This window comes from Myotis daubentonii, chromosome 5, assembly GCF_963259705.1.
Source record: "Myotis daubentonii chromosome 5, mMyoDau2.1, whole genome shotgun sequence".
Taxonomy (NCBI): Eukaryota; Metazoa; Chordata; class Mammalia; order Chiroptera; family Vespertilionidae; genus Myotis; species Myotis daubentonii.
This window is the reverse complement of record NC_081844.1, coordinates 110,383,550-110,408,651: the sequence shown is the minus strand read 5'-3', so window position 1 is coordinate 110,408,651 and position 25,102 is coordinate 110,383,550. Positions and strand designations below refer to the sequence as shown.

General features: G+C 64.3%; 1 protein-coding gene and 1 pseudogene across 5 annotated transcripts in view; one reads left to right on the top strand and one right to left on the bottom strand.

Annotated features, from left to right (window-relative positions):
- Positions 1–928: 928 nt before the first annotated feature.
- Positions 929–25,102, bottom strand: part of GNA12 (G protein subunit alpha 12) — a 42,736-nt gene continuing 18,562 nt past the window's right edge. For 2 of the 5 annotated variants that reach the window (XM_059699387.1, XM_059699388.1), the window contains exons 2-4: positions 17,031–17,246; positions 5,366–5,416; positions 929–3,326 (exon numbers count right to left, since the gene is read on the bottom strand). In XM_059699387.1, coding sequence (XP_059555370.1) covers positions 2,757–3,326; positions 5,366–5,416; positions 17,031–17,246 — 837 coding nt within the window. In that variant the 3' untranslated portion in view covers positions 929–2,756. The remainder of the gene's footprint in view (positions 3,327–5,365; positions 5,417–17,030; positions 17,247–25,102) is intronic. The other 3 variants (XM_059699390.1, XM_059699391.1, XM_059699392.1) reach the window with 2 other exon arrangements.
- LOC132236273 (U6 spliceosomal RNA) lies at positions 23,675–23,771 on the top strand (annotated as a pseudogene).

The following is a 25,102-nucleotide window of genomic DNA, read 5'->3' as shown; positions in this document are numbered from 1 at the left end:
CTCCACGGCTGCTCCCGCCTCAGTCTGTCGGGGGAAACGGCCAGCACGCGACAGCCACAGCCTCTCGCCCTCGTTCCACAGCGGATCCCGCGCAGCCGGCTGTCACCTGCTGGGGGCGTCGCGCCACGCCTGCCCGTTGGAAGCTGTGCCTGGAGGCCTTCCTTCCCAGCAGCACCTGTGCCAGCCGCCCGTGCGGCCGGCCTGTTTAGCACGTGGAGTGAAACTGTGATCACCACACAGTGAGTCCGCAAGCAAACCAGCATCAGCGCCCTGGTCTGAATTTTTGGGTCTGAAATTAAACTTAATGTTGGTTTTGAGTGCTGAGTGGTTTTCTTTTCTTTTTTTTTTTTTAAATGTACTTTTATTGATTTCAGAGGAAGAGAGAAACATCCATGATGAGAGAGAATCATGAATTGGCTGCCTCCTGCAGGCCCCACACTGGGGGTGGAGCCTGCAACCGGGGCAGGTGCCCTGAGCGGAAATCGAACCGTGGGCTCCTGGTTTTCAGGTAGATGCTCAACCCCTGAGCATGCTGGCCGGGCTGAGCGGTATTCTCCACTGAGCAAAGGAAAACAAGGATTTATTTTAATAAACACCGAGAGCCTGGAGGCGGTCACACGGCAAACCAGACGCTTGCAGCCGTGCTATTCGCAGCCGTGCTGATCCGGTGCGAAGGGCCGGCTGGAGCCCACGCGGACACCGTCCTCACGGCTCGCCCTCACCCGCGGGCGTCACAGCCACACTGAGGGCCCTGCTTCCAGACCAGCGCCTGCTCCGGGAGTTCATAACCCGACTCAAGGCAAGAAACGCACGCGAGTGCCGCAGCCGCAAAGCCGTCACCCAGCATCTCCGAAACGATCTCTGCAAACAGAGCCGTTAAAACCTGAGCAACCCCCAGGTGTGGACACGTAAGCGGGAGGAACACGTCTTCTTTGAAGAAGTTTATTGTTACATTTTTGCAATAATAGATGAGGCGCCACTATCTCCTGCTCCTCCAGCATCTCAATACAAAAGACAATATTCAAGGGTGACAGTGAAATTAAGATAAAAAATTACAAAAGCCGCGGCTTCCGAGACAAGGACTAGTCTATGTGTAGAAAGTTGTAAATGGTTTAGTTCAGCCTCACAAACAGGACCTACTCCGGTCAGGCGCCTCCCAGGACTCAGAGCAGCGCCTGGGCAGCGAGAAGCCCACAGGGGCGAGGGGTGGCCGAGCTGGTCGGGGTCCTGGCCTCCGGGCCATCCTGCCCCACTCACCGCGGTCACAGTCCCTCACACTCACATGAACGTGAGGAGCAAACGGGTCAGCCTGGTTAGAGGCAAAGCGCTCAGGGCCTGGGGGTGGGGGTGGGGGTGGGGGGCCGGGACACAGCCGCCTCTCGAGCCCTGATTCCCGGTCGGGGAGGACCAGCCCGCTCCTCACACCCGAGACCCGGCGCCCTGTCACCGAGGGCGCGCCGACCTCAGACCCGCCTGCCCGAGCTGCCCTGTGCTCCTCCCCTCCAGGCCACACGGCCGGTCCTGGGCCGCAGCCTCGGCTGGTGGAGAGCCGCAGCGGCAGCCCCCAAACAGCACCTCCTCACCAGAGCCGACCCTCAGCGCACGCACCGAGGACTTTCACGCCGTGCGTCTCCTCACTGACACAGGGACAGGTGACTCAGGAGCGGGCGGCCTCCCTTCCCTCTGGGTCAGCCCCTGCCCCAGACCCACGGCGGCCGGGCCTGCTGACATGGAGCCGAGGGAGGTGCAAAGGGACACAGGAGGGGCCCAGGGTGGCCTTGGGACAGGGGCCCGGGACGTGACGAGGCCAGTGAGTGCTGCTGCCGGCTGGCCAGGGAGCGCTTTCCTTTTCTCGCAAGTGCTAGGTGAGCCCTACCCCCAGAACCGCAGTGGAGGGACCCGCTCGGGCAGTGAAGGCAATGCACCGTACGGTGTGGCACCGGCGGGGGGGCCTCCACGGGCCCGCAGCTCCCGCCCCCGAGCTGGGAGCACGTGGTGTGGAATCCTAGAGGCAGAGCCTGGGCAGGCCCCGATGCAGGCGGCCTGAGAAGGGACCGGCTGTGAGAGGCACTGGGGTGGCGGCCGTCTGCAGGCCCCAGGTTGGTGCGGGGCGGGGCTTCCTGAGGCCAGTGTCTGCGGTGCACAGGCCGCGTGCAGGACACAGGTGCGCTCACCCTGCAGCTCCCGAAGCCGCGGACAGGAAGCCGGGCTGAGCCACAGCCGCCAGCGCAGGCACGGGGCACGCGGAGGGGCATCACCTGCAGGGGGTGCCTGCGGGGGAGGGGGGGCAGGGCAGGGCGGTCGGGGGTGATGAGCACCGCCGGGCGCTGTGTGGAGGGACGAGCCCTGTCCATGCGACGGGCCAGGTGACAGCAGAGGACAGCGCCCCGGGCATTAAGGCACGACAGGCCGGAGCCCACCCGCCCCCAAGGCCGGGCTCTGGGACGGGCACAGGAGCTTTAAAAGGCAATTCGTTCCCTCTGGGCCGCCTACCGCGAGGCGGGGCTCCGGGTCGGCGGCAGGGAGGCCTGCGGGTCAGAGGGAGCGCGGGCGGGCGGTCTGTGCTGGCGGTAGAGACGCGCACGCACCTGCGCGGACACGCACGCGGACGCACACGGGGACACGCACGCGCGCGCCCCGCTCGGAGCGGCCATGGCGTCTGTGGCAGCGACCGCGGTCACCGCTGCTCGGAGCTCAGTAGTGCACCCTCCCGGATTCAGTAGCTCGTGGCGGCCCCGCAGCGCCGGCGGCCGGCCTCACTGCAGCATGATGTCCTTGAGGTTCTCCTGCAGGATGGTGTCCTTGACGGCGTGGAAGACGAAGCGGATGTTCTCGGTGTCGATGGCCGTGGTGAAGTGGTGGAACAGCGCCTTGCTGCGGTTGCGGCGCCGGCGGTCGAAGCACTGCACCAGGTAGCGCTGCACGTCCTCCAGCCGCTGCGGGTCGCCGCGGAAGTCGGGGAAGTGCTTGCTGATGCTGACGCTGCGCACCTTCTCCACCAGCAGGTCCATCTTGTTGAGGAAGAGGATGATGGACACGTTGACGAAGAGCTTGTTGTTGACGATGGTCTCGAAGATGTTCATGGACTCCAGCAGCCGGTTGGTGCGCCGGTCCTCCATGAGCACCTGGTCGTACTCGCTGGAGGACACCATGAACAGGATGGACGTGATCCCGTCAAAGCACTGGAACCACTTCTGGCGCTGGGACCGCTGGCCGCCCACGTCCACCATCTTGAAGGGGATCTTCTTGATCACGAAGTCGTGCTCCACGATGCCCTTGGTGGCCTTCCTGGCCAGCAGGATGTCCTGCTTGCTGGGGAAGTAGTTCTGCAAGACAGGGGGCAGGAGCTTAGGGAGGGGGGAGGAGAGCTTAGGGAGGGGGAGGGGAGCTTAGGGAGGGGGAGGAGAGCTTAGGGAGGGGGGAGGGGAGCTTAGGGAGGGGGAGGAGAGCTTAGGGAGGGGGAGGGGAGCTTAGGGAGGGGGAGGAGAGCTTAGGGAGGGGGCGGGAGCTTAGGGAGGGGGAGGGGAGCTTAGGGAGGGGGAGGAGAGCTTAGGGAGGGGGGAGGGGAGCTTAGGGAGGGGGAGGAGAGCTTAGGGAGGGGGGAGGGGAGCTTAGGGAGGGGGAGGAGAGCTTAGGGAGGGGGAGGGGAGCTTAGGGAGGGGGCGGGAGCTTAGGGAGGGGGAGGGGAGCTTAGGGAGGGGGAGGAGAGCTTAGGGAGGGGGAGGGGAGCTTAGGGAGGGGGAGGAGAGCTTAGGGAGGGGGGAGGGGAGCTTAGGGAGGGGGAGGAGAGCTTAGGGAGGGGGGAGGGGAGCTTAGGGAGGGGGAGGAGAGCTTAGGGAGGGGGCGGGAGCTTAGGGAGGGGGAGGGGAGTTTAGGGAGGGGGAGGAGAGCTTAGGGAGGGGGGAGGGGAGCTTAGGGAGGGGGAGGAGAGCTTAGGGAGGGCAGGGAACGGGGGCTGGGAGGAGAGACAGTCCCAGGGGCTTGGAGAAGTCGCACCAAATACCAAAGGCCACACTGGCTGGTAGAATGTGAGCGGTGCTGGGACCAGCGGGCTGGGGGCTGCTGCTGCCCGAGTGAGGCACGGGAGGGGCAGGTACGGGGAACTCCTTGCCCTCTGTCTTCACCACAGGAACAAGCCGTCTATTTTTGTTTCTGCGCCCCAGCTACCGTTTACCCCCCTCACTTCCAGAGCAAATGCATCCCAAGCCTCGCTGGGAACCAGCACACTCCAGGGTGTTCCTGGACGGGAGCTTCAGGGCTTTAGCCGCGGGCAGGCGGGCGTGGGAAGTCTCAGGGCCCGGAGTCACCCCTTTGCGACCCACGTGACCCCAGGTGGGTGCTCAGGCTGCAGTCTCCCCAAACACAACAGGGACAGCAACGCCTCAGGACCAGCCACCAATCCGCAGGGCAGACGGGACCCGCTGCAGGTGGACGGGAGCCCGCAGGGAGAGACACTCCTGGCATCAGCGAGGGAGAGAGGAGCCGGAGCGAGAAGCCGCAGGGGAAGCGGTCTGAGTGAGGGCCCTGCCGCGTGGGCCTGTGAGGATGCTGACTGGGGCCTCCACACGGACGCGCCGCGAGAAGCCGGGGAGCCCCGGCTGCGGGCGTTAGGAATGGCTGCCGTTTTCCGGGAGCGACGGTGGTGTGTGGTTTTGATTTCTGAAGTCTTACCTTTCGGAGACAGGCTCTGACGTATTATCAGTGAAAAACTGTAACGATGGGTATGTTCCTGGGAGGGGTGGGGCTGATGGAACAAGACCGATCACAAGTGATCATTGTTCAACCTGGGGTTTCATGGACTTTTTTTTTAAGCAGCTTTCTTTTTAAAATTAATTAATTAGTTAGCTGTTGTTGTTAATCCTCACTTGAGGATCTTTCCCCCCTAATTTTTAGAGAGAGTGGAAGGGGGAGAGAAAGAGAGAGGGAAAGATCGCTTTGAAAGAGACACATCGATTGGTTGCCTAATGCCAGAGCCTGCAACTGAGGTACGTGCCCTTGACCAGAATCGAACCTCGGACCCTCGAGTCCGCAGGCCGACGCTCTATCTGCTGAGCCAGACCAGCCAGGGCCCATTAACTCTGTGTTGGTACATGTTTGAATCTTCCACAATAAAACGTCACAAAGCCCGCCTCCCCGACGGGGTCTGGGCGAAGGGATTCGGCAGAAACACCGCCTCCGTGTGAGTCAGCAGGACGGGCCTATGGACAGGAGTGGAGTTCCCTCACGGGAACGGGTGGCCCTTCCCAGCACGGCCGTGGCACCGTCCTCTCCAGGGCCACCGGGCGCAGCAGCCGGCTCCTCAGTCCAGCGACGCCCCAGCCGCCGGAGCTGCGTTGCTCTCCAGGCGCGGGCGGGTCTGACTCACCAGCTGGCCGATCCGGTCCAGGTTGTCCAGGAAGTACTTCACGGACTCGCCCTGTCGCGGAGGAAGAACAGCCGAGCTCAGTGTCGGCCGCGGGGCCCCAGCCCGGCCGACAGGAGAGCTCGCGAGGGCGATGTGCTGGGCCACCGAGTCAGTGGCATCGGGGGTACGCGGCGCATCTGGAGGAAGCGGTCGGCGAAAAGCACCACACGTTTCCCTGAGGAGGAGGATGGCGGGCGTGCACGCCCCACAGGGATGCGCACTGTGAGAGGTCACTGGAGCCCAGCTCTCGCGGCCGAGGACTCTCGCGGCCGAGGACTCTCGCGGCCCAGGCCTCTCGCGGCCCAGGCCTCTCGCGGCCCAGGCCTCTCGCGGCCCAGGGCTCTGCTCCTTCCCTGAGGCTCTGTGGGAGGCGGCTGTGGGAGGCGGCTGCGCCTTGGGAAAAGCAAGGGGCACGACCCGCACCCGCGGCAGCGCCATCGAGACCTCGGAGGGAACGAGTGGGAGGGGCGAGGTCACGCCGAGCTGAGGCTCATAAAGAGGAAAAGGAGCCGGAGGACAGGACCCAGCTCTGACGGATCTTCCCCCCTGGTCCCAGCGGGCCCAGGGGAAGCACCCAGAGTCCACTTCCTTTCGGAAAGGGCCAGCCTCCCGTTCTACAGCAAGGCCTCTGGCTGACTTGTCTGAGGGTGGGACAGTCTTCCTGCTGGAGCACAGAGCACAGAGCACGCTGAGCAGATGCAGGCCCCCCCTCCCCCCCCCCCCCACGCCAGGAGGCTGTGGGCGCTGACTGGGACCGTCCGCTCTGGGAGGCGAGCGGCCAGCGTGGAAAGGCACCCGCAGCTCCAGGGAGAAAGACCTCCCCTCCGGCAGCCGCCTCCGCCATGTGACTGCGGGCCCTCCCCTCCCGCACGCAGCCCTGGCAGCGGGGCAGCCAGGATCCGGGACTCGGAGGCAGTGCGTCCGCCCGCTGCTGTCCGTGTTCTTGCTTTGTCTGCACCCCTGCCTCTCCCACGCGGACAGGAAACAGCTGTGAGGGAAGGAGCTGTGGAGCCCCCACCAAACCTGCCTGTTGCCCTCCTTCCCCGAGATCCCTTCTCCCTCGCCTCCTGCCGGCGCGCAGGCCCGTCGGCGCTTACCGTGGAGACTGCCGAGCCTCCCACGGGAAGCGTGAGTCCCTGGCCGCCACCCGGGCCAGCGCGACAGAACTGGCATTAGCCTCACCTCGGTGCCTGTCTGCTAAAGCAAACCCCAGCTTAGCGGCGGAGAGAACAGCACCCAGAGTCCCCATGACAACATGCGTCATGTCCAGGATGCCACCCAGAATCACTCACTATGTGGAGAGCCAGGAAATGGCACTTATCCTCAAGGAAAAAACAGCCACAGACAGCAACTCAAATAACCCAGATACTGGGATTGCCAGACAAAGGCTTTAAAGCAGCTGTCGCAATTATGTTCAACTAGGGAATATGCTTATAATGGATAAAGGCATAAAAATCTTAGCAGGTACACAGGAAATACAAAGAGCGCCAAGTAGAAATTGTAGAAGTTAAATGTACAGATTCTAAAAGAAAAAGATTAGTGGACGGACTTAACAGACTGGAGATGACACAGAAAGAATTCATGAGCTTGGAAATGAAGAGATCTGCAAAGCAGACAGCAGCTGTGGCGTCCGTGAGGCAACAGCAGAGGGTCTTACACCTTAACTGGAACCCGACAGGAGAGGGAGCCGGGCAGGAGGGATGCTTTCTGTAAAAAAAGCCCAGCCCTTTCCCAATCTGGTAAAAGAGATAAGTTCACAGATTTCAAGAAGCTCACAAATCCCAGACAGTGAATGCGGAGAAAGCCGTGCTCGGGACACGCGCGCCTCCAAGTGGAAACCTCACTGTTCCGGTCTCGTCCTCACGGGAAAGCGCTGAGCGAGCCGAACACCAACAACTCTCCTGAGATCCCGCTGAGAGCCGACGGCACGGCTGACCGTGGCCCCGCCACCAGGGACGGGCATATACAGAGAATCATGGCCCATCGGGACCAGAGAGGTGGCTGGAGCGACCGGCATCATGTCCAGCTTTCAACAGAAAATCACAAGACGCGCTCAAAGGCAGGAATCGGTGTGAGAAGACAGAGCCAGCGTCAGAGCCAGACTCGCACCATTTTCCCCTTTGCTGTACATTTTGTATTTTGCAGTAATTCTAGATGCACAGGAAGCTACAAAGACAGTACAGAGCGGTCCCGTGTGCCTGCACCCATTTCTCTCGATGGCCCGCCTTGCGGAACGACAGCGCAGTGTCAGCGCCGGGACTGACACGGGCACGGCGCGTGCATCGGCTCTCAGCGCTGTATCACGTCTGTAGGGGTGTGTAACCCCACCCCTCGCAATGGAGACGACAGCATGGCACCCACCCCCTGGAACCTGACCTGGGCGGAGAGTTCTTCGATGTGACACCAAAAGCACAGTCCGTGAGAAAGTCATTTCGGAAAAAGTCCGTGTTGGTATCGTTGAAATTCAGAACTTGTGTGCTGCCCAGACCCTCTTAAGAGGACGGGGAGACGAGCTACAGGACATACTTGGCCCCACAGGAGGACTGTCTGGGGCAGAGGAAGAACTCGGAAACTCGGCCGTAACAAATCCCTCCGAATAGGGAATGGGCACGAGGCTGCAGAGACTTCACCCGGAGGACAGCGGCAGATCAGCCGTGGACAGGCGCCCACTCCACCGGCACCCAGGACACGCCACCTCCTGATGCTCAGGCAGAGCCTGAGGCCGGGCAGACCGGCTCGTCTCCCCGTCCTCTTAAGAGGGTCTGGGCAGAACGAAGTTCTGAATTTCAATGAAACCAACACGGACTCTTTTCGGAAATGACTTTCTGACGGACTGTGCTTTTGGTGTCACATCGAAGAACTCTCCGCCCAGGTCAGGTTCCAGAGGGTGGATGCCATGCTGTCGTCTCCACTGGGCCTCTGGCCTGGGCACTCGTCACGGCCGACTCCAACGCGGGTGGGTCGGAAGCTGGCTGGCAGGCTCCGCGCGGACGGCCCCTGCGTGTCACTCACTCATTCCCACAGAGCAGCCCCCCCACGCCCGGGATTCACCGATCAGGGACAAAACTGAGAGAATCAGAAAACACGAGGCTACGCCAGCACGTCTGCAGCCATCACGCCCCACGGGCCTCTGCGTCGCGCACCCTTGAGGGAAGGAGGGGAGGAGAGCTGTTTCATCGCGTCTCGTGCTGAGGACCCGCCCCCAGGCCTCCAGCACCCCTGCACTGGGCGCAGGGCACGGACACGGTGGGGCGTGAGACGACAGGACGTGGGGTGGGGGTGTGCCATGGAGCCAGCACCCTGAGACCCACACGGAGACGCTCCAAACGCAGCAGTGATGTCGAGACGCGTCGGGGCGATCCTGCAGCCTCTCACCCACGTGTAGGACTCGGCTCCCAGTGCCGCCCCCACCCCCACTGGTTAACCCTCAGGGGACTCAGGCAGGGCCACTGGCACCCGCTTCACAGACGACGGGACCGAGGCGCTGGGCCAGGAACCTGCCACATAGCCAGGTGCATGGCTCCTCAGCGCCGTGCGGGGCCACCAGGCGGGAACCACCCAGGAAGGGAACCACGCAGCGAGCCCAGGCCAGCGGGGGTGGCTGTCAGGGGGCGGCGGGTGGCTGTCAGGGGGCGGCGGGTGGCTGTCCGGTGGCCGCGGGTGGCGGCAGCAAGAGGGCCGGCAGCTGCGGCCAAGTGCGGGCAGCGGGATTGGCTCGGTGCCTTAACTGCTGACGGTCTCAGACCTTCTGCGGTCTCACAGGCTGAGACAAATGTCTGTATCTGGTTTGAGAGAGAGAGAGCGAGAGAGAGCGAGAGAGAGAGAGAGAGAGAGAGAGAGAGAGAGAGAGAGAGAGAGAGAGAGAGAGAGAGAAGGCAGTGCAGGCCCCGAGCCGCGCCCTCGGCGGGTTTCCGGAAGGTGCGCGGATCCTGAGAACTCCCAGCTGCCGGCCACGCTTCTCAAAGCCGGTGACGGGCGCCCCTGGCCCCTCCACCCTCCTGCCACCAGGAAGCAGCAGCGGCTTCATCTTAGACCCCGGACACACGGCAGGTGTCAGCACAGCGAGCTCGGTGAGCGACAGCGACTAAAACACCGCCTCCCGCAGGCAGACAGGGCGGCGCCCTCGCTCTGCAGACACTTCCATTCCGCTCCCCGCCCCACTCGCCGTCCCAGCTGTCATGCCCACGGACAGGACGGTGGAGACAGTGGCCGCGTCCAGCTGCCCAGCCACCCACAACACCACACGCCACGCTCCCCCTCCTCCCCACGGCGGCCCCCACCCCACCGCCAGCTGAGCCTCGCGGAGCAGTACGAAGCCAGCGCTCTTGGGGGGGAGGGGGGGCTGGGGAGCCGGCTGGACACGGTCCGTGCAGGAGGCGTGACGGGGCCTCGCAGTGCCAGCTGAGACACACCCCGCCGGGTTCCTGAAAGATTGCGGGCAGTCAGCACAGACCACGCGCCAGCAGCAGCCTCTCTGTGGAGGTCCCGCCGGGTTGCGCCACGCGCCTGGCATGCATTATCACGTTTACCCAAACCTCGTGCGTCACTCCCGCGTCCCCGGCTTGGGAGGTGACCTGCCTGAGGCCAAGAGAGCCGTGCGACCCCCCATGGACGGACCAGCGAAGGCCACACGCCAGGGGTCGGCACCAGGACGGCAATCCATCCCGAGGTGGCCTGGCTGCCAGGGGAGCCTAACCCACCAGGCCGAGGTCAGGGCGGTCCTCGCTGGCCGCTCCCCATCACCGCATCCTCTCCCCCTTGAGGCACAAAGGGCAGGAGCGCTCCGAGCTCTCCCCTCTGCCAGGGCCTGAGTCATGGAGCGCTGCAGCGGGCGCAGGGCAGACCGGCCCAGACGCTGCTCATAAAGGGCGCTTGTGCTCAGGGCTCCGCCGCCACCGCGGACCTGAGCTCCGTGGAGGGAGGGACGCAGGCGGCCCGAGGCCCCCGCCCTCCCTCCCACATCGCTGACGGGCTCTGCTGCCAGGAGGGAGGGGCTCAGGGCAGACACCTGCGGGGGGGGGGGGGCACCCGTGCCAGGCGAGGCCCCGGAGAAGCTCGCGCCCCACGCCCAGGAGCGGGAAGGAACCCGAGCGGCCTGCTGTTCGCCGCCCGGGCGGTTTGCTGGCGTCTCTGGCGGAGAAGCGGGCTGCCCACAGGGATGACCACCTCTGGCCTGGCCAGCGTCTGAGTCCCGGCCGCCTTCGGGCACGCCTGCGTCCCGCTGCCCCGTGCAGTCCTCGGGTGGGAGGAGCCCGCACTCACGCACAGAGCCGACTCCGGTCTAGATGCCGCGCTGCGTGGGCCGGGCTCCCAGGAAGCAGCACAGGCCCGGCTGCCGCGCTGCCGTCACCCCGGACGCGCCAGGACCTCGGGGGCCTCACGCACGCTCTGTTTCACCGGAGCGACCACAGGCGTCCACCGGCCTCCAGCGCCCACAGAGCCACGCAGGCGAGCCGGGCCCTCCGCGCCCAGACCCGTGCAGGACGCAGCTCCAGGCGGGCCGAGCCTGCGAGATGACTGACCAACCGGCCAAGCCACTGCGATCCAACCTCCGTCCGACCTCCGTCACCAGACGGATGCCGCTGCTCCCTTCTCCGCAGCGGGACGGGTGTGAAGCACTCCCACAGCTTTCCCCTCAGGAGTGGAGCTGGCAGAGGGGACGCAGGCCCGGGGCCCTGTGGGCACAGTGTCCCCCGAGGCGCTGCTGGTGGGCACCCACGAGGGCTCGGAACCCAGCCCAGCTGCCCGGGGAGCCGCCCGAGAGCCACACAGGGTGTGTCCTGGAGCAGAGCCACGGAAACGTAAGCCGCCCGGACAAAGAGGACGTTTGAAAGGTGTCAATAAACTGCTTCTCAAAGCACCACATTTCCTGCCGTCTCAACGGAGCTTCTGCTGGATGTTTCCAATGTGTGTCTGAAGCTCGCGACTCTCCAGGCAAGAACACTCCCGCCTCCCTCCCTCTCCCCCAGACGCCGAAACAGCCTGCTCCCCCCGCTTCCTCAGAGGCCACTCGGGAAGCCGCCTGGGGCTAAAGGCAGGCGCCTCGGCCACACGCTGTACGTGGCTTCCCCCGTGGCTTTGCGCTGACCGCCCGGGCTCTCAGCACCGTCAGCCTGTGGCAGGAGGGAGGCTGGCCACGTGTCCAGTCACGAAGAGTGAGACTCCCAGCGCAGTCCCATGGCTGCACCCACCCAACCAGAGCAGGAGACGTGGCCTGGCTCGGTGGCTGCACTCAGCCCAGGACATGCGCGAAGGGGAGACGACGTGGGAGCACCAAGAGGCTGCTACGAACCTCTGCGGCCACTCACCTGCCAGCCGGCTGCCCTGCCCACAGCCCTCCCACTCGCTGCTCTCGTCTCCTCACAGGATCCACGCGCTCAGGGATGTGCACACGCGCATACCGCACCCCCGCCCATTCACGTATTTACAGTCTCCCGGGCAGACAGCTCCGCCGGGTGCAGACTTGTTTGTGTTTGCTTGCTGCTCTTTCCCAGGACTCGTAAGAGCGTCTGGCACGTGGTGTCTGCTCCACAAATATGTGCTGAATGAATGAATTCCATAAAATTAAAGACACACACGCCGGGAGCACAGTTGCGAGGTGTCTCCATTAGCATACGTGGTACTTCATTGAGTGTAAGTATCTCCTTACTCAACAGAGAGTGAGACTCACAACCCCCCGTGTGCTCCCAGGGGCTCCCCTCAGGACCCCATCACCCCGGGCAGCGCTGCAGCACGTCCAGCAGCCTCCGGGAGGGTGGCCACGTGACCTGGCTCCGGCGATGAGCTGTGCCAGGCCTGCCGGCGGGTGCTCCAGGCCACCAGGCCGTCGCCCTAGAAGGAGGGGTGACTCTTCCCCCGCACCTCCTGTCTGGGGTGCACTCCGCGCCGCCTGTGGCAGGAGCCAGGCCCCGGGCCCTGCGAGGTCACCCACCCTGTCGCCGGGCTGGTGGGCTCTGAGCTTCTCACACGGGAAACGGTCCAGGGCTTTGCGTCACATGCAACCCTCTGTGACCGCCTCACGGCACCTCTCCCCCAGCACACGCCCCACCTGCCGCCAGCAGCAGCCCTGCTCTTTCCAAGTAGGAGTCTGGAAAGTTCCTGACTGCACCCAGGGAACATCGATGAAGGGACTTCCCTCACCGCCCTGCCTGGGGTCCGCCTGTCTCCTCTATCCACACCGTGGACGGTGGCAACCGAAGAAGCAGTCCTCCTGGAGGAAAGAGGGTTCCCGCTGAAGCCAGGCGGCCTGGCTGAGACTCCGGGCGAGGAGGCAGCTGGACTGGTAACGGCCCTCAGGACCGCAGAAAACTCCTACGTCCCCCACAGCCCAGGACACAGCTGTCCTTTGCCAGGCCGGCTGCTACTTCCGGTCTTACCCCCAGTCAACCAGCTACCCCCCACTTCCCAGCAGCCGAAGGGGACAGGCAGCAGAGGGGCCTCCTTCCTAGAAGCACTGGGACCCGCACGAAGGGCATCTAGCCCAGCCCCAGTGTCTCGAAAGTTTGGGGAGAGTTTTTGGAAACCCGATGAAAACAATAGCAGCAAAAGCACAGACGCGCTTCCCAGGCAGCGAGGCTAACCCGTGCCGGCTGCTGGGAGAGCAGGGCTGTGTCCTGAGGCAGTGGAGCTGCACGCAGCGAGGCAGGTACCTCAGGAATGCCAAGGGGCATGTGGGCACTCCCCCGCCGGAGCCGCCCCAGGAGGCTCGCCACACCGAGCGCACGCGGTGTGCAGCCCCGACAAAGCCCACGTGCCCGGGGCGAGGGTGGGAGGAGGGTCAGGCCCGGGAGGCGCAGGCAGTGACCGAGCGCTCCGACGCCCCGAAGGCACGGGGATGGCAGCGCGTTAGGGGCGTGGCCACCCCCCAGGCCCCTTCCGCGGCCAGCCGCAGGCCCATCCTGGGGCTGCCCACCCCTCGGGTCCTAAGGAGGCAGCAGCCGCGCCCATGATGGGCACCTCTCCTCCATGCCGACAACGCAGCCCGCACGACCGCCTTCCCAACGCTCTGGGGATGTCACAGCCTCGATTCCTGTGACACGGCAGGGAACATCACTAAGGGCAGCATGGCTGGACTTGCAGAAATGGAGACACACTGTGCTCTCTACAGAAACGTCCTCTCCGTGGCGGCCCCGGCTGCAAGGCCCCAGGATGAAGCCTCGAGAAAGCGCAGGCCGCCACCTGGACGTGAAGCTGGAGGATGGAAAACGGGCTCGCGAACACCCGAGCGGCGTGAAGCCAGCGGCGGAGGCGCACCTGGGCCTCGTCTCCCCGCCTGAGCAACAGCCCTGGCGCCACCGGCACCGGGAGGGCAGGTGAGGGCCTACCAGGCGAGCCCCAGGTCACTGTCCAGCCCCGAGCAGAGGCGCTGCCCCCAGCCCACAGGGCCGTGTTGCTCCTGGAGCGCTGGGCCTGGAGAGCAGGATGGAGCGCAGGCACCGCCCCATCGCCCAGTCAGCTCGGCACCTGTGTCTCCCAGCTGCTCACCGGCCCATTAACGAGGATGACGATGCCCTAGCCCAGCGGTCGGCAGACTCATCAGTCAGCAGAGCCAAACATCAACAGGACAACGACTGAAATTTCTTTTGAGAGCCACGTTTTTTAAACTTAAGCCAGTGATGGCGAACCTTCTGAGCTCGGCGTGTCAGCATTTTGAAAAGCCCTAACTTAACTCTGGTGCCGTGTCACATGTAGAAATTTTTTGATATTTGCAACCAGAGTAAAACAAAGACTTATATTTTTGATATTTATTTTATATATTTAAATGCCATTTAACAAAGAAAAATCAACCAAAAAAATGAGTTTGCGTGTCACCTCTAAACGCGTGCCATAGGTTCGCCATCACTGACTTAAACTGTATAAGTAGGTACATTGTTATTAACTTAATCAGGGTCCTCCTAAGCTGGCCTTTGCTAAAAACGTCCTCAGTCTGATTGAGGTACGTTCGCTGAGGTCGACCCCTTCCAACTCTCCCATCCACACTCGTCTTGTATACTTGTTTCATCTATCTCCTTTCGTTCATCCTCTCTATACGTCCAAATTATCTCAACATACCTTTCTCAATCCTTGATACTACATCTTCTTTCACTCCACAACGTTCCCTAAAATTAACTTAATTAACTTTACTTAAAGTTTTAAGTCTTAGTTAAAACCCATAGTTAGAACCACTTCTTCAAAATAGACTCGCCCAGGCCGAAAACCGACTTCTGCGCATGGGCCACGAAGTTTCAATCGCACTGTACGTGCGCACCCGCACGTGGTATTTTGTGGAAGAGCCACACTCAAGGGGCCAAAGAGCTGCATGTGGCTCATGAGCCGCAGTTTGCCGACCACTGCCCTAGACAAGCGGTCACCAACTGGTGGTCCGCGAGGTCCGGAAGGTTGGCGACCGCTGCCCTAGACAACAAGCAAAGAGCTGTGCAAACATGGAGCATGAAACATGAGGTCCAGTCTCCAAACCACTTCTGCTCGCGTCCAAGCTCTCAGCGTCCGGCCCGCGCCTCCCTCAGTGCACCCTGCGGTCATCTCTGGAAACGCTGCAGATCGGATCTGTCAGCTGGTGCTTCACCACCTCCGTGGCTCTCTCTCATAATTCCAATCGCCTGGCATGGTGTGCACGGCCCAGTGCGCCCTGCCACACCCCCCATGGCTGCACACCGCTCCGGGTGGCACAGGGACGGAGGGTTCCCAGGCCTCGCCACCCGTGCTGTCACAGTGAGCCCTGCCACGCTGGCTGCCCTGCGGTGCCCTCCTGCTCCCGCTGCTGTGCGCTGTGCGGCCTTGTGCTGCCGCCGCCACGGCAACCACAGAGGAAGCCAGACCCCAGGTCACGAGCCCAGAGGAGCCCGAGGAGCAGGAGACGCAGTCCCCAGCACAAAACGCTCCCACCACCTCCACGCTGGGCCTGGTCATGCCGCGCCCCCGGTCCCTCCCGGAGCTAAGGCGGTCTGAGGGTGAGGCCGCTGCGTGTGAGTGTGCCACGGGTGCGTGGCCTCAGTGCGCCGGCCCGCCTCTCCGCAGCACCCACATTTCCCGCTCAGGTTCATACCTCCATGACTTTAAGTGACGAGGAGGACAGGTGTCTCGAAAGGTTCAGGCTTAAAGTGAAGGGGAAGAAGCTGAATAGAACCCGCCGCAGGGAGCAGGTGAGCTGCCCAGTGGTGGATCCGAGCAGCGCGTCCCGGGAGCATCCCCCCTCCCCCCCAGACCTGAACCCCGAGCTCCGAGTTACTGTCTCTCACCTTTAGGGGCCCTCCCTGCCTACAGACCCGGCTCCCCCGACACCGAGACAGTGCGGCTGCCTGCCGTGTGCGGGGTGAGCTGTGTGTCGCCTGCCGTGTGCGGGGGGAGCTGCGCAGCCGCCTGCCGTGTGCGGGGGGGGGGGGGGGGGGGGGGAGAGCTGCGCGGCCGCCTGCTGTGTGCGGGAGGAGCTGTGTGCCGCCTGCTGTGTGCGGGGTGAGCTGTATGTTGCCTGCCGTGTGTGGGGTGAGCTGTGCGGTTGCCTGCCGTGTGCGGGGTGAGCTGTGCGGCCGCCTGCCGTGTGCGGGGTGAGCTGTGCGGCCGCCTGCCGTGTGCGGGGTGAGCTGTGCGCCGCCTGCCGTGTGCGGGAGGAGCTGTGTGCCGCCTGCTGTGTGCGGGGTGAGCTGTATGTCGCCTGCCGTGTGCGGGATGAGCTATGTGTCGCCTGCCGTGTGCGGGGTGAGCTGTGCGGCCGCCTGCCGTGTGCGGGGTGAGCTGTGCGCCGCCTGCTGTGTGCGGGAGGAGCTGTGTGCCGCCTGCTGTGTGCGGGGTGAGCTGTATGTCGCCTGCCGTGTGCGGGATGAGCTATGTGTCGCCTGCCGTGTGCGGGGTGAGCTGTGCGGCCGCCTGCCGTGTGCGGGGTGAGCTGTGCGCCGCCTGCTGTGTGCGGGAGGAGCTGTGTGCCGCCTGCTGTGTGCGGGGTGAGCTGTATGTTGCCTGCCGTGTGTGGGGTGAGCTGTGCGGTTGCCTGCCGTGTGCGGGGTGAGCTGTGCGGCCGCCTGCCGTGTGCGGGGTGAGCTGTGCGGCCGCCTGCCGTGTGCGGGGTGAGCTGTGCGCCGCCTGCCGTGTGCGGGAGGAGCTGTGTGCCGCCTGCTGTGTGCGGGGTGAGCTGTATGTCGCCTGCCGTGTGCGGGATGAGCTATGTGTCGCCTGCCGTGTGCGGGGTGAGCTGTGCGGCCGCCTGCCGTGTGCGGGGTGAGCTGTGCGCCGCCTGCTGTGTGCGGGAGGAGCTGTGTGCCGCCTGCTGTGTGCGGGAGGAGCTGTGTGCCGCCTGCTGTGTGCGGGGTGAGCTGTATGTCGCCTGCCGTGTGCGGGATGAGCTATGTGTCGCCTGCCGTGTGCGGGGTGAGCTGTGCGGCCGCCTGCCGTGTGCGGGTTGAGCTGTGCGGTCGCCTGCCGTGTGCGGGGGGAGCTGTGCGGCCGCCTGCCGTGTGCGGGGGGAGCTGTGCGGCCGCCTGCCGTGTGCGGGGGGGAGCTGTGCGGCCGCCTGCCGTGTGCGGGGGGAGCTGTAGGGTGAAAGCGGCCTCCGCCTGCCTGTGCCTGCGCAGAGTCCATGGGCATCGCCCGGAGGTCACCACCTGCGGGGAACCCCCGCGGCCGGCTCACTCACCAGCTGGAACTCGCTCCTGCGGCGGAAGGCCTCCCGGATGCCCGAGTCCCCCCAGAGGGCGCTCAGGGCGGGCACGTAGAGCTGGAAGGTGGCGGGCTCCACGGGCAGCCCCGCCTTGTTCTCGAAGGCCATGAGGAACATGCCGTGCTTCTCGTTCTCCGAGTGCTGCCACGGGATGCCCAGCTTGTCCCGCGCGTCCACGAGGACCTTGGAGCCCTGGGGGAAGAGGAAAGGGTGAGTGAGCTGCAGAGGCCGGACCACGCGGAGCTGCCGGCGGCGACTGCGACAGCAGGACACCCCGCTGTCCGCCGTGCCCCCCTCACGGCCCTCACGGCCCTCGGCTGTCGGGTCAGGCGCGGGTGCGTACTCCTGGGACACGGCTGCGCCATGCGGTTACGCACCGGGCGGCAGCGTGCCCTTTGCTGCCCTCACCGGGGAGGTCCTGGGAGCACACGCCTGGGGGGAGACCTGGCCACCCCGAGCACAGCCAGCACTGAACGGGCCACGGCAGGAGGCGGCAGTGGGGGAACCACTCCCAGCACCACCAAACCCAGACCCGCCGAACCCGCCTCAGCGGACGAGACGCCGCACCACACCCCGTTCCCGCCGTCCAGCTCGCGGTGTGTAGCTGGCGGTTTCCCGACAAAGCTCCCCTCCTCCACGGGCAGAAGGGGCAGTGCCGCCTCCGCGTGGCCCGCCCGAACTGCTGGGTGGGTGGGGGCGGGGACCGAGCCTCTCCCCGGCTGCTCAGTGCGGGAGGGGCGGGGGCGGGGGGCGCTCCTCTGCCAGGCGACGTGCCCTCCCCACGCACCAGAGGGAGGGCGGGCTGGGACCCTCACCGAAGCAGTGCGTCAGGCCCGTCGCGAGCCAACAGGACAGAGAACTGCTCAGCTCTCCTTCCTCTGCCCACACCCTGGGGCCTTCCATCTCCCCACTTTCTCTGATGACATCTCAACTGACCCCCTGCCCAGAACCGAGAAAGATGCCTGCTGTGGCCACGCCTGCACAGCCAGGTGCGCGCAGCGGGCAGGGCGCTCCACCTTGGGCCCTCGGAGAAGGGCAGCTGCTCAGGACCTCGGCGCCCCGCCCCCTGCCCTGCCACGCGACGCCCTGCCCCACAGCTCATAGCACGCGGCCAGACCACGAGGCGCCTCCACATGCAGAGGGTTAGCCTCCCAGGGCGCACGGCCTCAGTCACACGTGACCCGGAACCGCTGCTCCCAGGGCCGCTCGGTCCACGTCGGGGATGAAGGCGGGAGCCACAGCGACGCGGAAGGCGGGGCCCCTCTGCATGCCGCCCCACCCTGAATGCCCTTCCTTTCTCAGTCTCATCTGGAGGGCGAGGCATCAAGGAAAAGACGTCTCCCCTTTGTCCTTTTAGATTATCCGCGTGGGAGCCGAGCATCCACACTGCCCCGGTGTTTCCTGCGGGCGTCTGCTCACACTGCGCCCGCGCTCCCGGGTCAGCGAGAGCCTGGCCCCTGGGGTGTCTCACGCACTGGCCGCGTGCGGAGCGGATAGTCCTACCGTCGCCATCACTGCATAGAGCGCCACCATGTGCGGAGACCACACAGCAGGCACGACAGAAAGACACCTGCCCCGCCATCTTCCAGCACAAGACCCATTTCCCACACGAAAGCCCCGAGTTCCCCCAGCCACACACTCACAGGACAGAGAGATGAAGGCGGAGACACCGACCGAGGCCCTGCTACCAGCTCCGAGGCGAGGGCAGTAGAAGTGCTGAGTGTGGTTCCCATAACGGTGCGTGGCACCCAGTCGCCCAAACACACCCAGTGCAGCCTAAGCAGCTGACTTCACCTCGCTGCCATGTAACACTGACCTGCTCAGAGAACACATTTCTAAGACAATCTGTAAATCCAGGATTTAAACTCCAAAGAACCGATTCCCTGTCTGCTGGGGATGTAGATGTGAGGGGTTTTTGGTTTTACCGGACGAACACCAAAAATCGCAACCCTGTTATCTCATCCCCAAACACGTTTTGTGAGTTTCACTCCTAATCAAACCACCTTCTCAGACCAGCCGTTCCTCACTAGGCCCCCTCGGAAAGCGCTGCGGTGGGCATGTGGCGGAAATGTGGCGTGCGGCGCCGTGGCGGGCATGTGGCGTGCGGCGCCGTGGCGGGCATGTGGCGTGCGGCGCCGTGGCGGAAATGTGGTGTGTGGCGCCGTGGCGGGCATGTGGCGTGCGGCGCCGTGGCGGAAATGTGGCGTGCGGTGCCGTGGCGGGCATGTGGCGTGCGGCGCTGTGGCGGACATGTGGCGTGCGGTGCCGTGGCGGGCATGTGGCGTGAGGGCGCAAACGCCTTTCCTAGAGCCTGAAGGGACACCAGGAAGGGTCCGCAGTGTGTTCACCGCCGACAGCAGCGCCTGCGCTCGGAGAGCGGGTTTTGCTTGAGACCCGAGGCTGGTTGCGGGCCTCTGGCCACCGCCCAGATGAAGTCGTGCGCCAGGGATGTAAACAGGACGGTCCTGGGAGCCGGGAGCCGGGAGCCTGCAAGGCGGCGGCACCTCTTCAGTGCCTGACCCCGCGGGAGGCACCCTCCAATGTAGAGGCCGCACGAAACGCGATAAAGGAGAGCAGCCGCGGGCCAAGGGTCCCCAGAGCTCGATGGCAGGGCTGCTGGCCTCCTGGTGCCGCCCCCGCCCCCCATTCCTCTCGGGAACAACGCCCCTTCTGATGGGCCTGCTGCTCCTGACCAGTCCCTCCTCTGGGAGCCGCCCACCTGCTTGGCCAGCTTCCCAGGCGCCCAGCAGCGGAGCGGAGCCCCTTCCTGGGAACGGCCGCTTCACCCCTCAGGCGTGGGCCTGGGCACGCCACGGGAAACAAAGGCTCGGAGGTCACGGACACGCCGTCTCCCGCAGGCCTTTCGGTTCTGACCACGGCGTCCAGCAGGCAGATGCAGGGCCCCCAAAGGCTGTTTGAGATGCTCCGGCCACACGGCACCACCCGCAGCTGCGCCCACCCCGTAACGGGCCTGCCCAGAGCCCAGCAGCCACGGGCTCACGCCCCCTCGGGACATGTGGGGGGCAGTGCGGTGCCCACTTCACAGAGGAGACGGACGCAGCTCAGGATCAGGGAGGCCAATGCGAGTGCTTGTTTTAACCCATATTCTTCCTGCACCTCGACGGGTGTGTCGGGGAGACGGGCAGGGGCAGGAGGGTGGCACGGACTTCAGAAGCAGATCTGCACTGACCTGGGCGGACCCGGCATTTCTGGTTCTCTCTAGATGCTTGTTAAAAAGTTAACTAGACCTAGAAGCAGGGACATGCTGAGCGCCTGGCGAACTCAGAGGAGATGCGATGAGTTCAGACCCGACTTCACAAACAGGGAACGCCTTCACTCACACACCTGTCACAACAGCGTGGCCGAGACCCGCGCCACCAGGCTGTGGGCAGCAGGATGCGGCCAGTCCGAACTGAGATGTGTTATAACACTCACTGCATATCAAAGACTTCGCATGAAAAGTAAATGGAAATACTTTAAAATTTTTAATACTGATTATGTGTTATAACAAAATTATAATATTTTGCATTATTAAAATACATCATTTTACTTATTTCTTTTACCTCTCTCAATGTGGGTAATTTAAAATGTGTTTTTTTAATTGATTTGAGAGAGAGAAGAAGGGAGAGGGATAGAGAGATAGAAACATCAATGAGACACAAACATCAACCGGCCGCCTCCTGCACGCCCCCTACTGGGGATCCAGCCTGCACCTGGGCATGTGCCCCTTACTGGGGATCCAGCCTGCACCAGGGCATGTGCCCTACTGGGGATCCAGCCTGCACCTGGGCATGTGCCCTGACTGGGGATCCAGCCTGCACCTGGGCGTGTGCCCCCTACTGGGGATCCAGCCTGCACCTGGGCGTGTGCCCCCTACTGGGGATCCAGCCTGCACCTGGGCGTGTGCCCCTACTGGGGATCCAGCCTGCACCTGGGCGTGTGCCCTGACTGGGGATCCAGCCTGCACCTGGGCATGTGCCCTACTGGGGATCCAGCCTGTACCTGGGCATGTGCCCTACTGGGGATCCAGCCTGCACCTGGGCATGTGCCCTGACTGGGGATCCAGCCTGCACCTGGGCATGTGCCCCCTACTGGGGATCCAGCCTGCACCTGGGCGTGTGCCCCTACTGGGGATCCAGCCTGCACCTGGGCGTGTGCCCCTACTGGGGATCCAGCCTGCACCTGACTGGGGATCGAGCCCATAACCTCTTGGTTCCTGGGTTAACACTCAGCCGCTGAGCCACGCCAGCCGGGCTGACTGTGGGCACCGTGTGTGTGAGGTTCACCTTACGTTTCTGCTGGGCCGCATTGCTGTACGGGAACATTTCTTAAGATGAAGCCTCTTTCTTTCCGATTACAAAAATGTCATTTTTTACTGTAGAAAATAGAGGAAACAACTACATAGAGAAGCGAACTATCACTGCCTGGAAATAACCTTCGTTAACATCTTAGAATGCTCGTGTCGCTCCCTCCCTTCCGGTGACAGTCACACAGTCTCCCTCTGTCAGGTTCCGGTGGACGGCACAGAGGTCGGCCGCTCAGGCCCCGCACGGTCATCAAGATGTTGCCGACGAAGCTGGTGCCGCACCATGTCGCCGTGACTGCTCTGTGCCCACCCGCCTGCACTGCTCACTCCCTTCCCCTTCTCTCCTGGCCCACCCCCGCCGACACTGTCAGCCTGCTTTCTGTTCTCAAAAATGTCTCTGCCTAGAGATAACGTCTGAGATCTGAGAATGCCCTGATGGAAATCTCTGTGACATTAACATTCCACGTGGCTCAGGCTCTGGTCGGCCATCACGTCCCACCTGGATTCCTGCCACCTTCTCGCTGGTCTCCTCACGTCTGCTCTTGCCCCCTTCGATCATTCTCAAACCAGCCACCATCGCATTCCTCTGCAAACCCCACCTGACTCCCTCTCATGAGGGTAGGAGCTCTGGTCCCCACAGAGGCTCGCTGCGCCCAGCCGTTGCCTCTGACCCCGCGTCCAGCCTGCTGCCCCTGACCCCATGTCCAGCCTGCTGCCCCGGCCCCCGCGCCCAGCCTGCTACCCCTGACCCCGTGTCCAGCCTGCTGCCCCTGACCCCATGTCCAGCCTGCTGCCCCGGACCCCGCGTCCAGCCTGCTGCCCCTGACCCCATGTCCAGCCTGCTGCCCCTGACCCCATGTCCAGCCTGCTGCCCCGGACCCCGCGCCCAGCCTGCTGCCTCTGACCCTGCGCCCAGCCTGCTGCCCCTGACCCCGTGTCCAGCCTGCTGCCCCTGACCCCGCGTCCAGCCTGCTGCCCCGGACCCCGCGCCCAGCCTGCTGCCCCTGACCCCATGTTCAGCCTGCTGCCCCGGCCCCCGCGCCCAGCCTGCTACCCCTGACCCCGTGTCCAGCCTGCTGCCCCTGACCCCGCGCCCAGCCTGCTGCCCCTGACCCCGCGCCCAGCCTGCTGCCCCTGACCCCATGTCCAGCCTGCTGCCCCTGACCCCATGTCCAGCCTGCTGCCCCGGACCCCGCGCCCAGCCTGCTGCCTCTGACCCTGCGCCCAGCCTGCTGCCCCTGACCCCGTGTCCAGCCTGCTGCCCCTGACCCCGCGTCCAGCCTGCTGCCCCAGACCCCGCGCCCAGCCTGCTGCCCCTGACCCCATGTTCAGCCTGCTGCCCCGGCCCCCGCGCCCAGCCTGCTACCCCTGACCCCGCGTCCAGCCTGCTGCCCCGGACCCCGCGCCCAGCCTGCTGCCTCTGACCCCGTGTCCAGCCTGCTGCCCCTGACCCCGTGTCCAGCCTGCTGCCCCTGACCCCGTGTCCAGCCTGCTGCCCCGGCCCCCGCGCCCAGCCTGCTACCCCTGACCCCGTGTCCAGCCTGCTGCCCCGGCCCCCGCGCCCAGCCTGCTGCCCCTGACCCCGTGTCCAGCCTGCTACCCCTGACCCCGTGTCCAGCCTGCTGCCCCGGCCCCCGCGCCCAGCCTGCTGCCCCGACCCCGTGTCCTCCTTATCTCCTGCCTGCCCTGGGCCAGGGCCTCCCTGCATCTGCCTGGGCCTGGCCCTGCTGGCTCCTGGTGCCTGAAACCCGCTGCCCAGGATCCACATGACCCCCTCCCCCAGTCCACAGCCACTACGCAAAGGTCAGCCTCAGCGAGGCCCTGCGTGGCCACTGACCCCACATCGCAGCCCCCGCTGCCGGCTCCGGCCTCCGCTCTCGCTCAGCGCCGGGCCTGACGAGGCCTCTGCTCCCGCTGGGAAGGGAGGCTGCGAGGGAAGGGAGGCTGCGAGGCGGCTCTGGGTTGCACTTGTTCTCTCCACAGCCCCAGGCCTGCACGGTGCGTGATCTACTTGGTGACGAGGGTGCCTGGGTCTCGGGTCCCCCGTGGGCGGCCCAGGGACCACCCTTCCTTCCTGCCTCTCAGGCTGCGGCGAGGATTCCTGACGGCAGAGGTGGGACCGTGACAGTCAGATCCGCCTGGCGCCAAGGCAGAGCCACAGGACGATGCCGCCACCACGGTCATGTCCTTGGCTCCTCGCCGGTAACCTGGCCACACGGGATCGTTAGTGAGGCTGAGAGTTAACGCTGGTCTGCGCTTTATTGGAAGTCAACTGCGCTGTACTGGGTTAGGAAATCCCTTTTAACACCCCCGTGCGCTCGCTTCGCAGCACGTCTACCAAAGCTGGAACCATATCAGCATGGCCCCTGCGCAGGGGTGACATGCAAATCCGTGATGCGCTCCATATTTAAAAACACACAAAACTCTCCTTTTCACGTACAAAGATAAGAGAAAAGCCTGTTTACAGGAAAAGCTCAACCACAGAAACAGCTCAGCTCACTGTGGTGAGTAAATTCAAGTGACAAAGCGACGGGCCAAGTTCGCACAGGGCACCTGCCCCACGCGGGCAGCCCCGTGTGACGAAAGCGACTGCGCCCACAGCCCCGCTCACACCTCGTGGGGAGAAGCTCTGACAAAAGGGCGCCCAGACGGAGGAGAGCTCCCGAATCGGCCGCCTCCCTGCTCAGGGACGCGGGGAACACACCACGCCGTTCCCGTAGCTCAGGATCCGGGTCATGACGGTCACAGGAATCACCATGAAACGCTGGTCCCAGACGGCAGGTGCCGCAGGTGGCAGCCAGGTAACAAGAACACGGGGAAGCAGGGCCCCAGGTCCCTGCAGGGCGGGCAGCCTCGCAGGCAAAGAGTCAGGAGGACACCGTCCGGCACAGCCGCGGGAGGGGACCTCACCCCCAGCAGCAGATCAGACTCGGGAAGGAATGGACCAAGGACGCCCGCACCCCAGCTCCTGGGCTGGCCTGGGGGACGTGCTCCCGGGGGCCGGGCGGCAGCTTCACTCCAGACAGGCAGGCTCGGTCCCCCCGGCAGGGCTGACCCGGCTCACCCGCAGCTCTGGGGTCACGCGTGTGCAGGGCGGAGGGTGTTGCCAGGTCCGATGGGGGACACGCTGGCTTTACTGCTCAGACGCGTGCTACGGCAGGAGCACTGCGGTAACTTCCACCAAACGGCTGCTGACTGCACAGCCCCATCCTGGCGCAGACAACGCTCCCCGGGAACCACCTTCTCCAGAAACCTTCTCCAGCCCTGGCCCGTGTGGCTCAATGGATAGAGCACCAGCCTCCGGATGCAGGGTCCCAGGTTCAATTCCGGTCGAGGGCACGTACCTTGGTTGCAGGCTCCAGCACTGGTCAGGAGCCTGCAGGAGGCAACTAACTGACGTGTCTCTCTCACGTCGATGTTTCTCTCTGCCTCTCCCTCTCCCACTCTCTCTAAAAATCAATGAAAAACACCCTCGGGTGAGGATCAAAACAGAACAAAACACAACAACGTCCTCTAAGTGAAAGGCTGTCAGTGCTCTGCGGCCGGATGCCCCTTCTGCAGGCTCACGGAGCTTCGAGAAGATTCTGTCCCAGGCGTCCTACAGACGGGCTGGGAATCAAGTGAGCCCGCCACCCCGCAGAGCAGGCTCGGTGCTGCCCAGCAGAAAGGTCGTGGCACGAGCCACCCCAGCGCCCTCGGGAGTCTGCGCGCCAGTGTGGGTGGGGGACGGACGGCGCCGAAT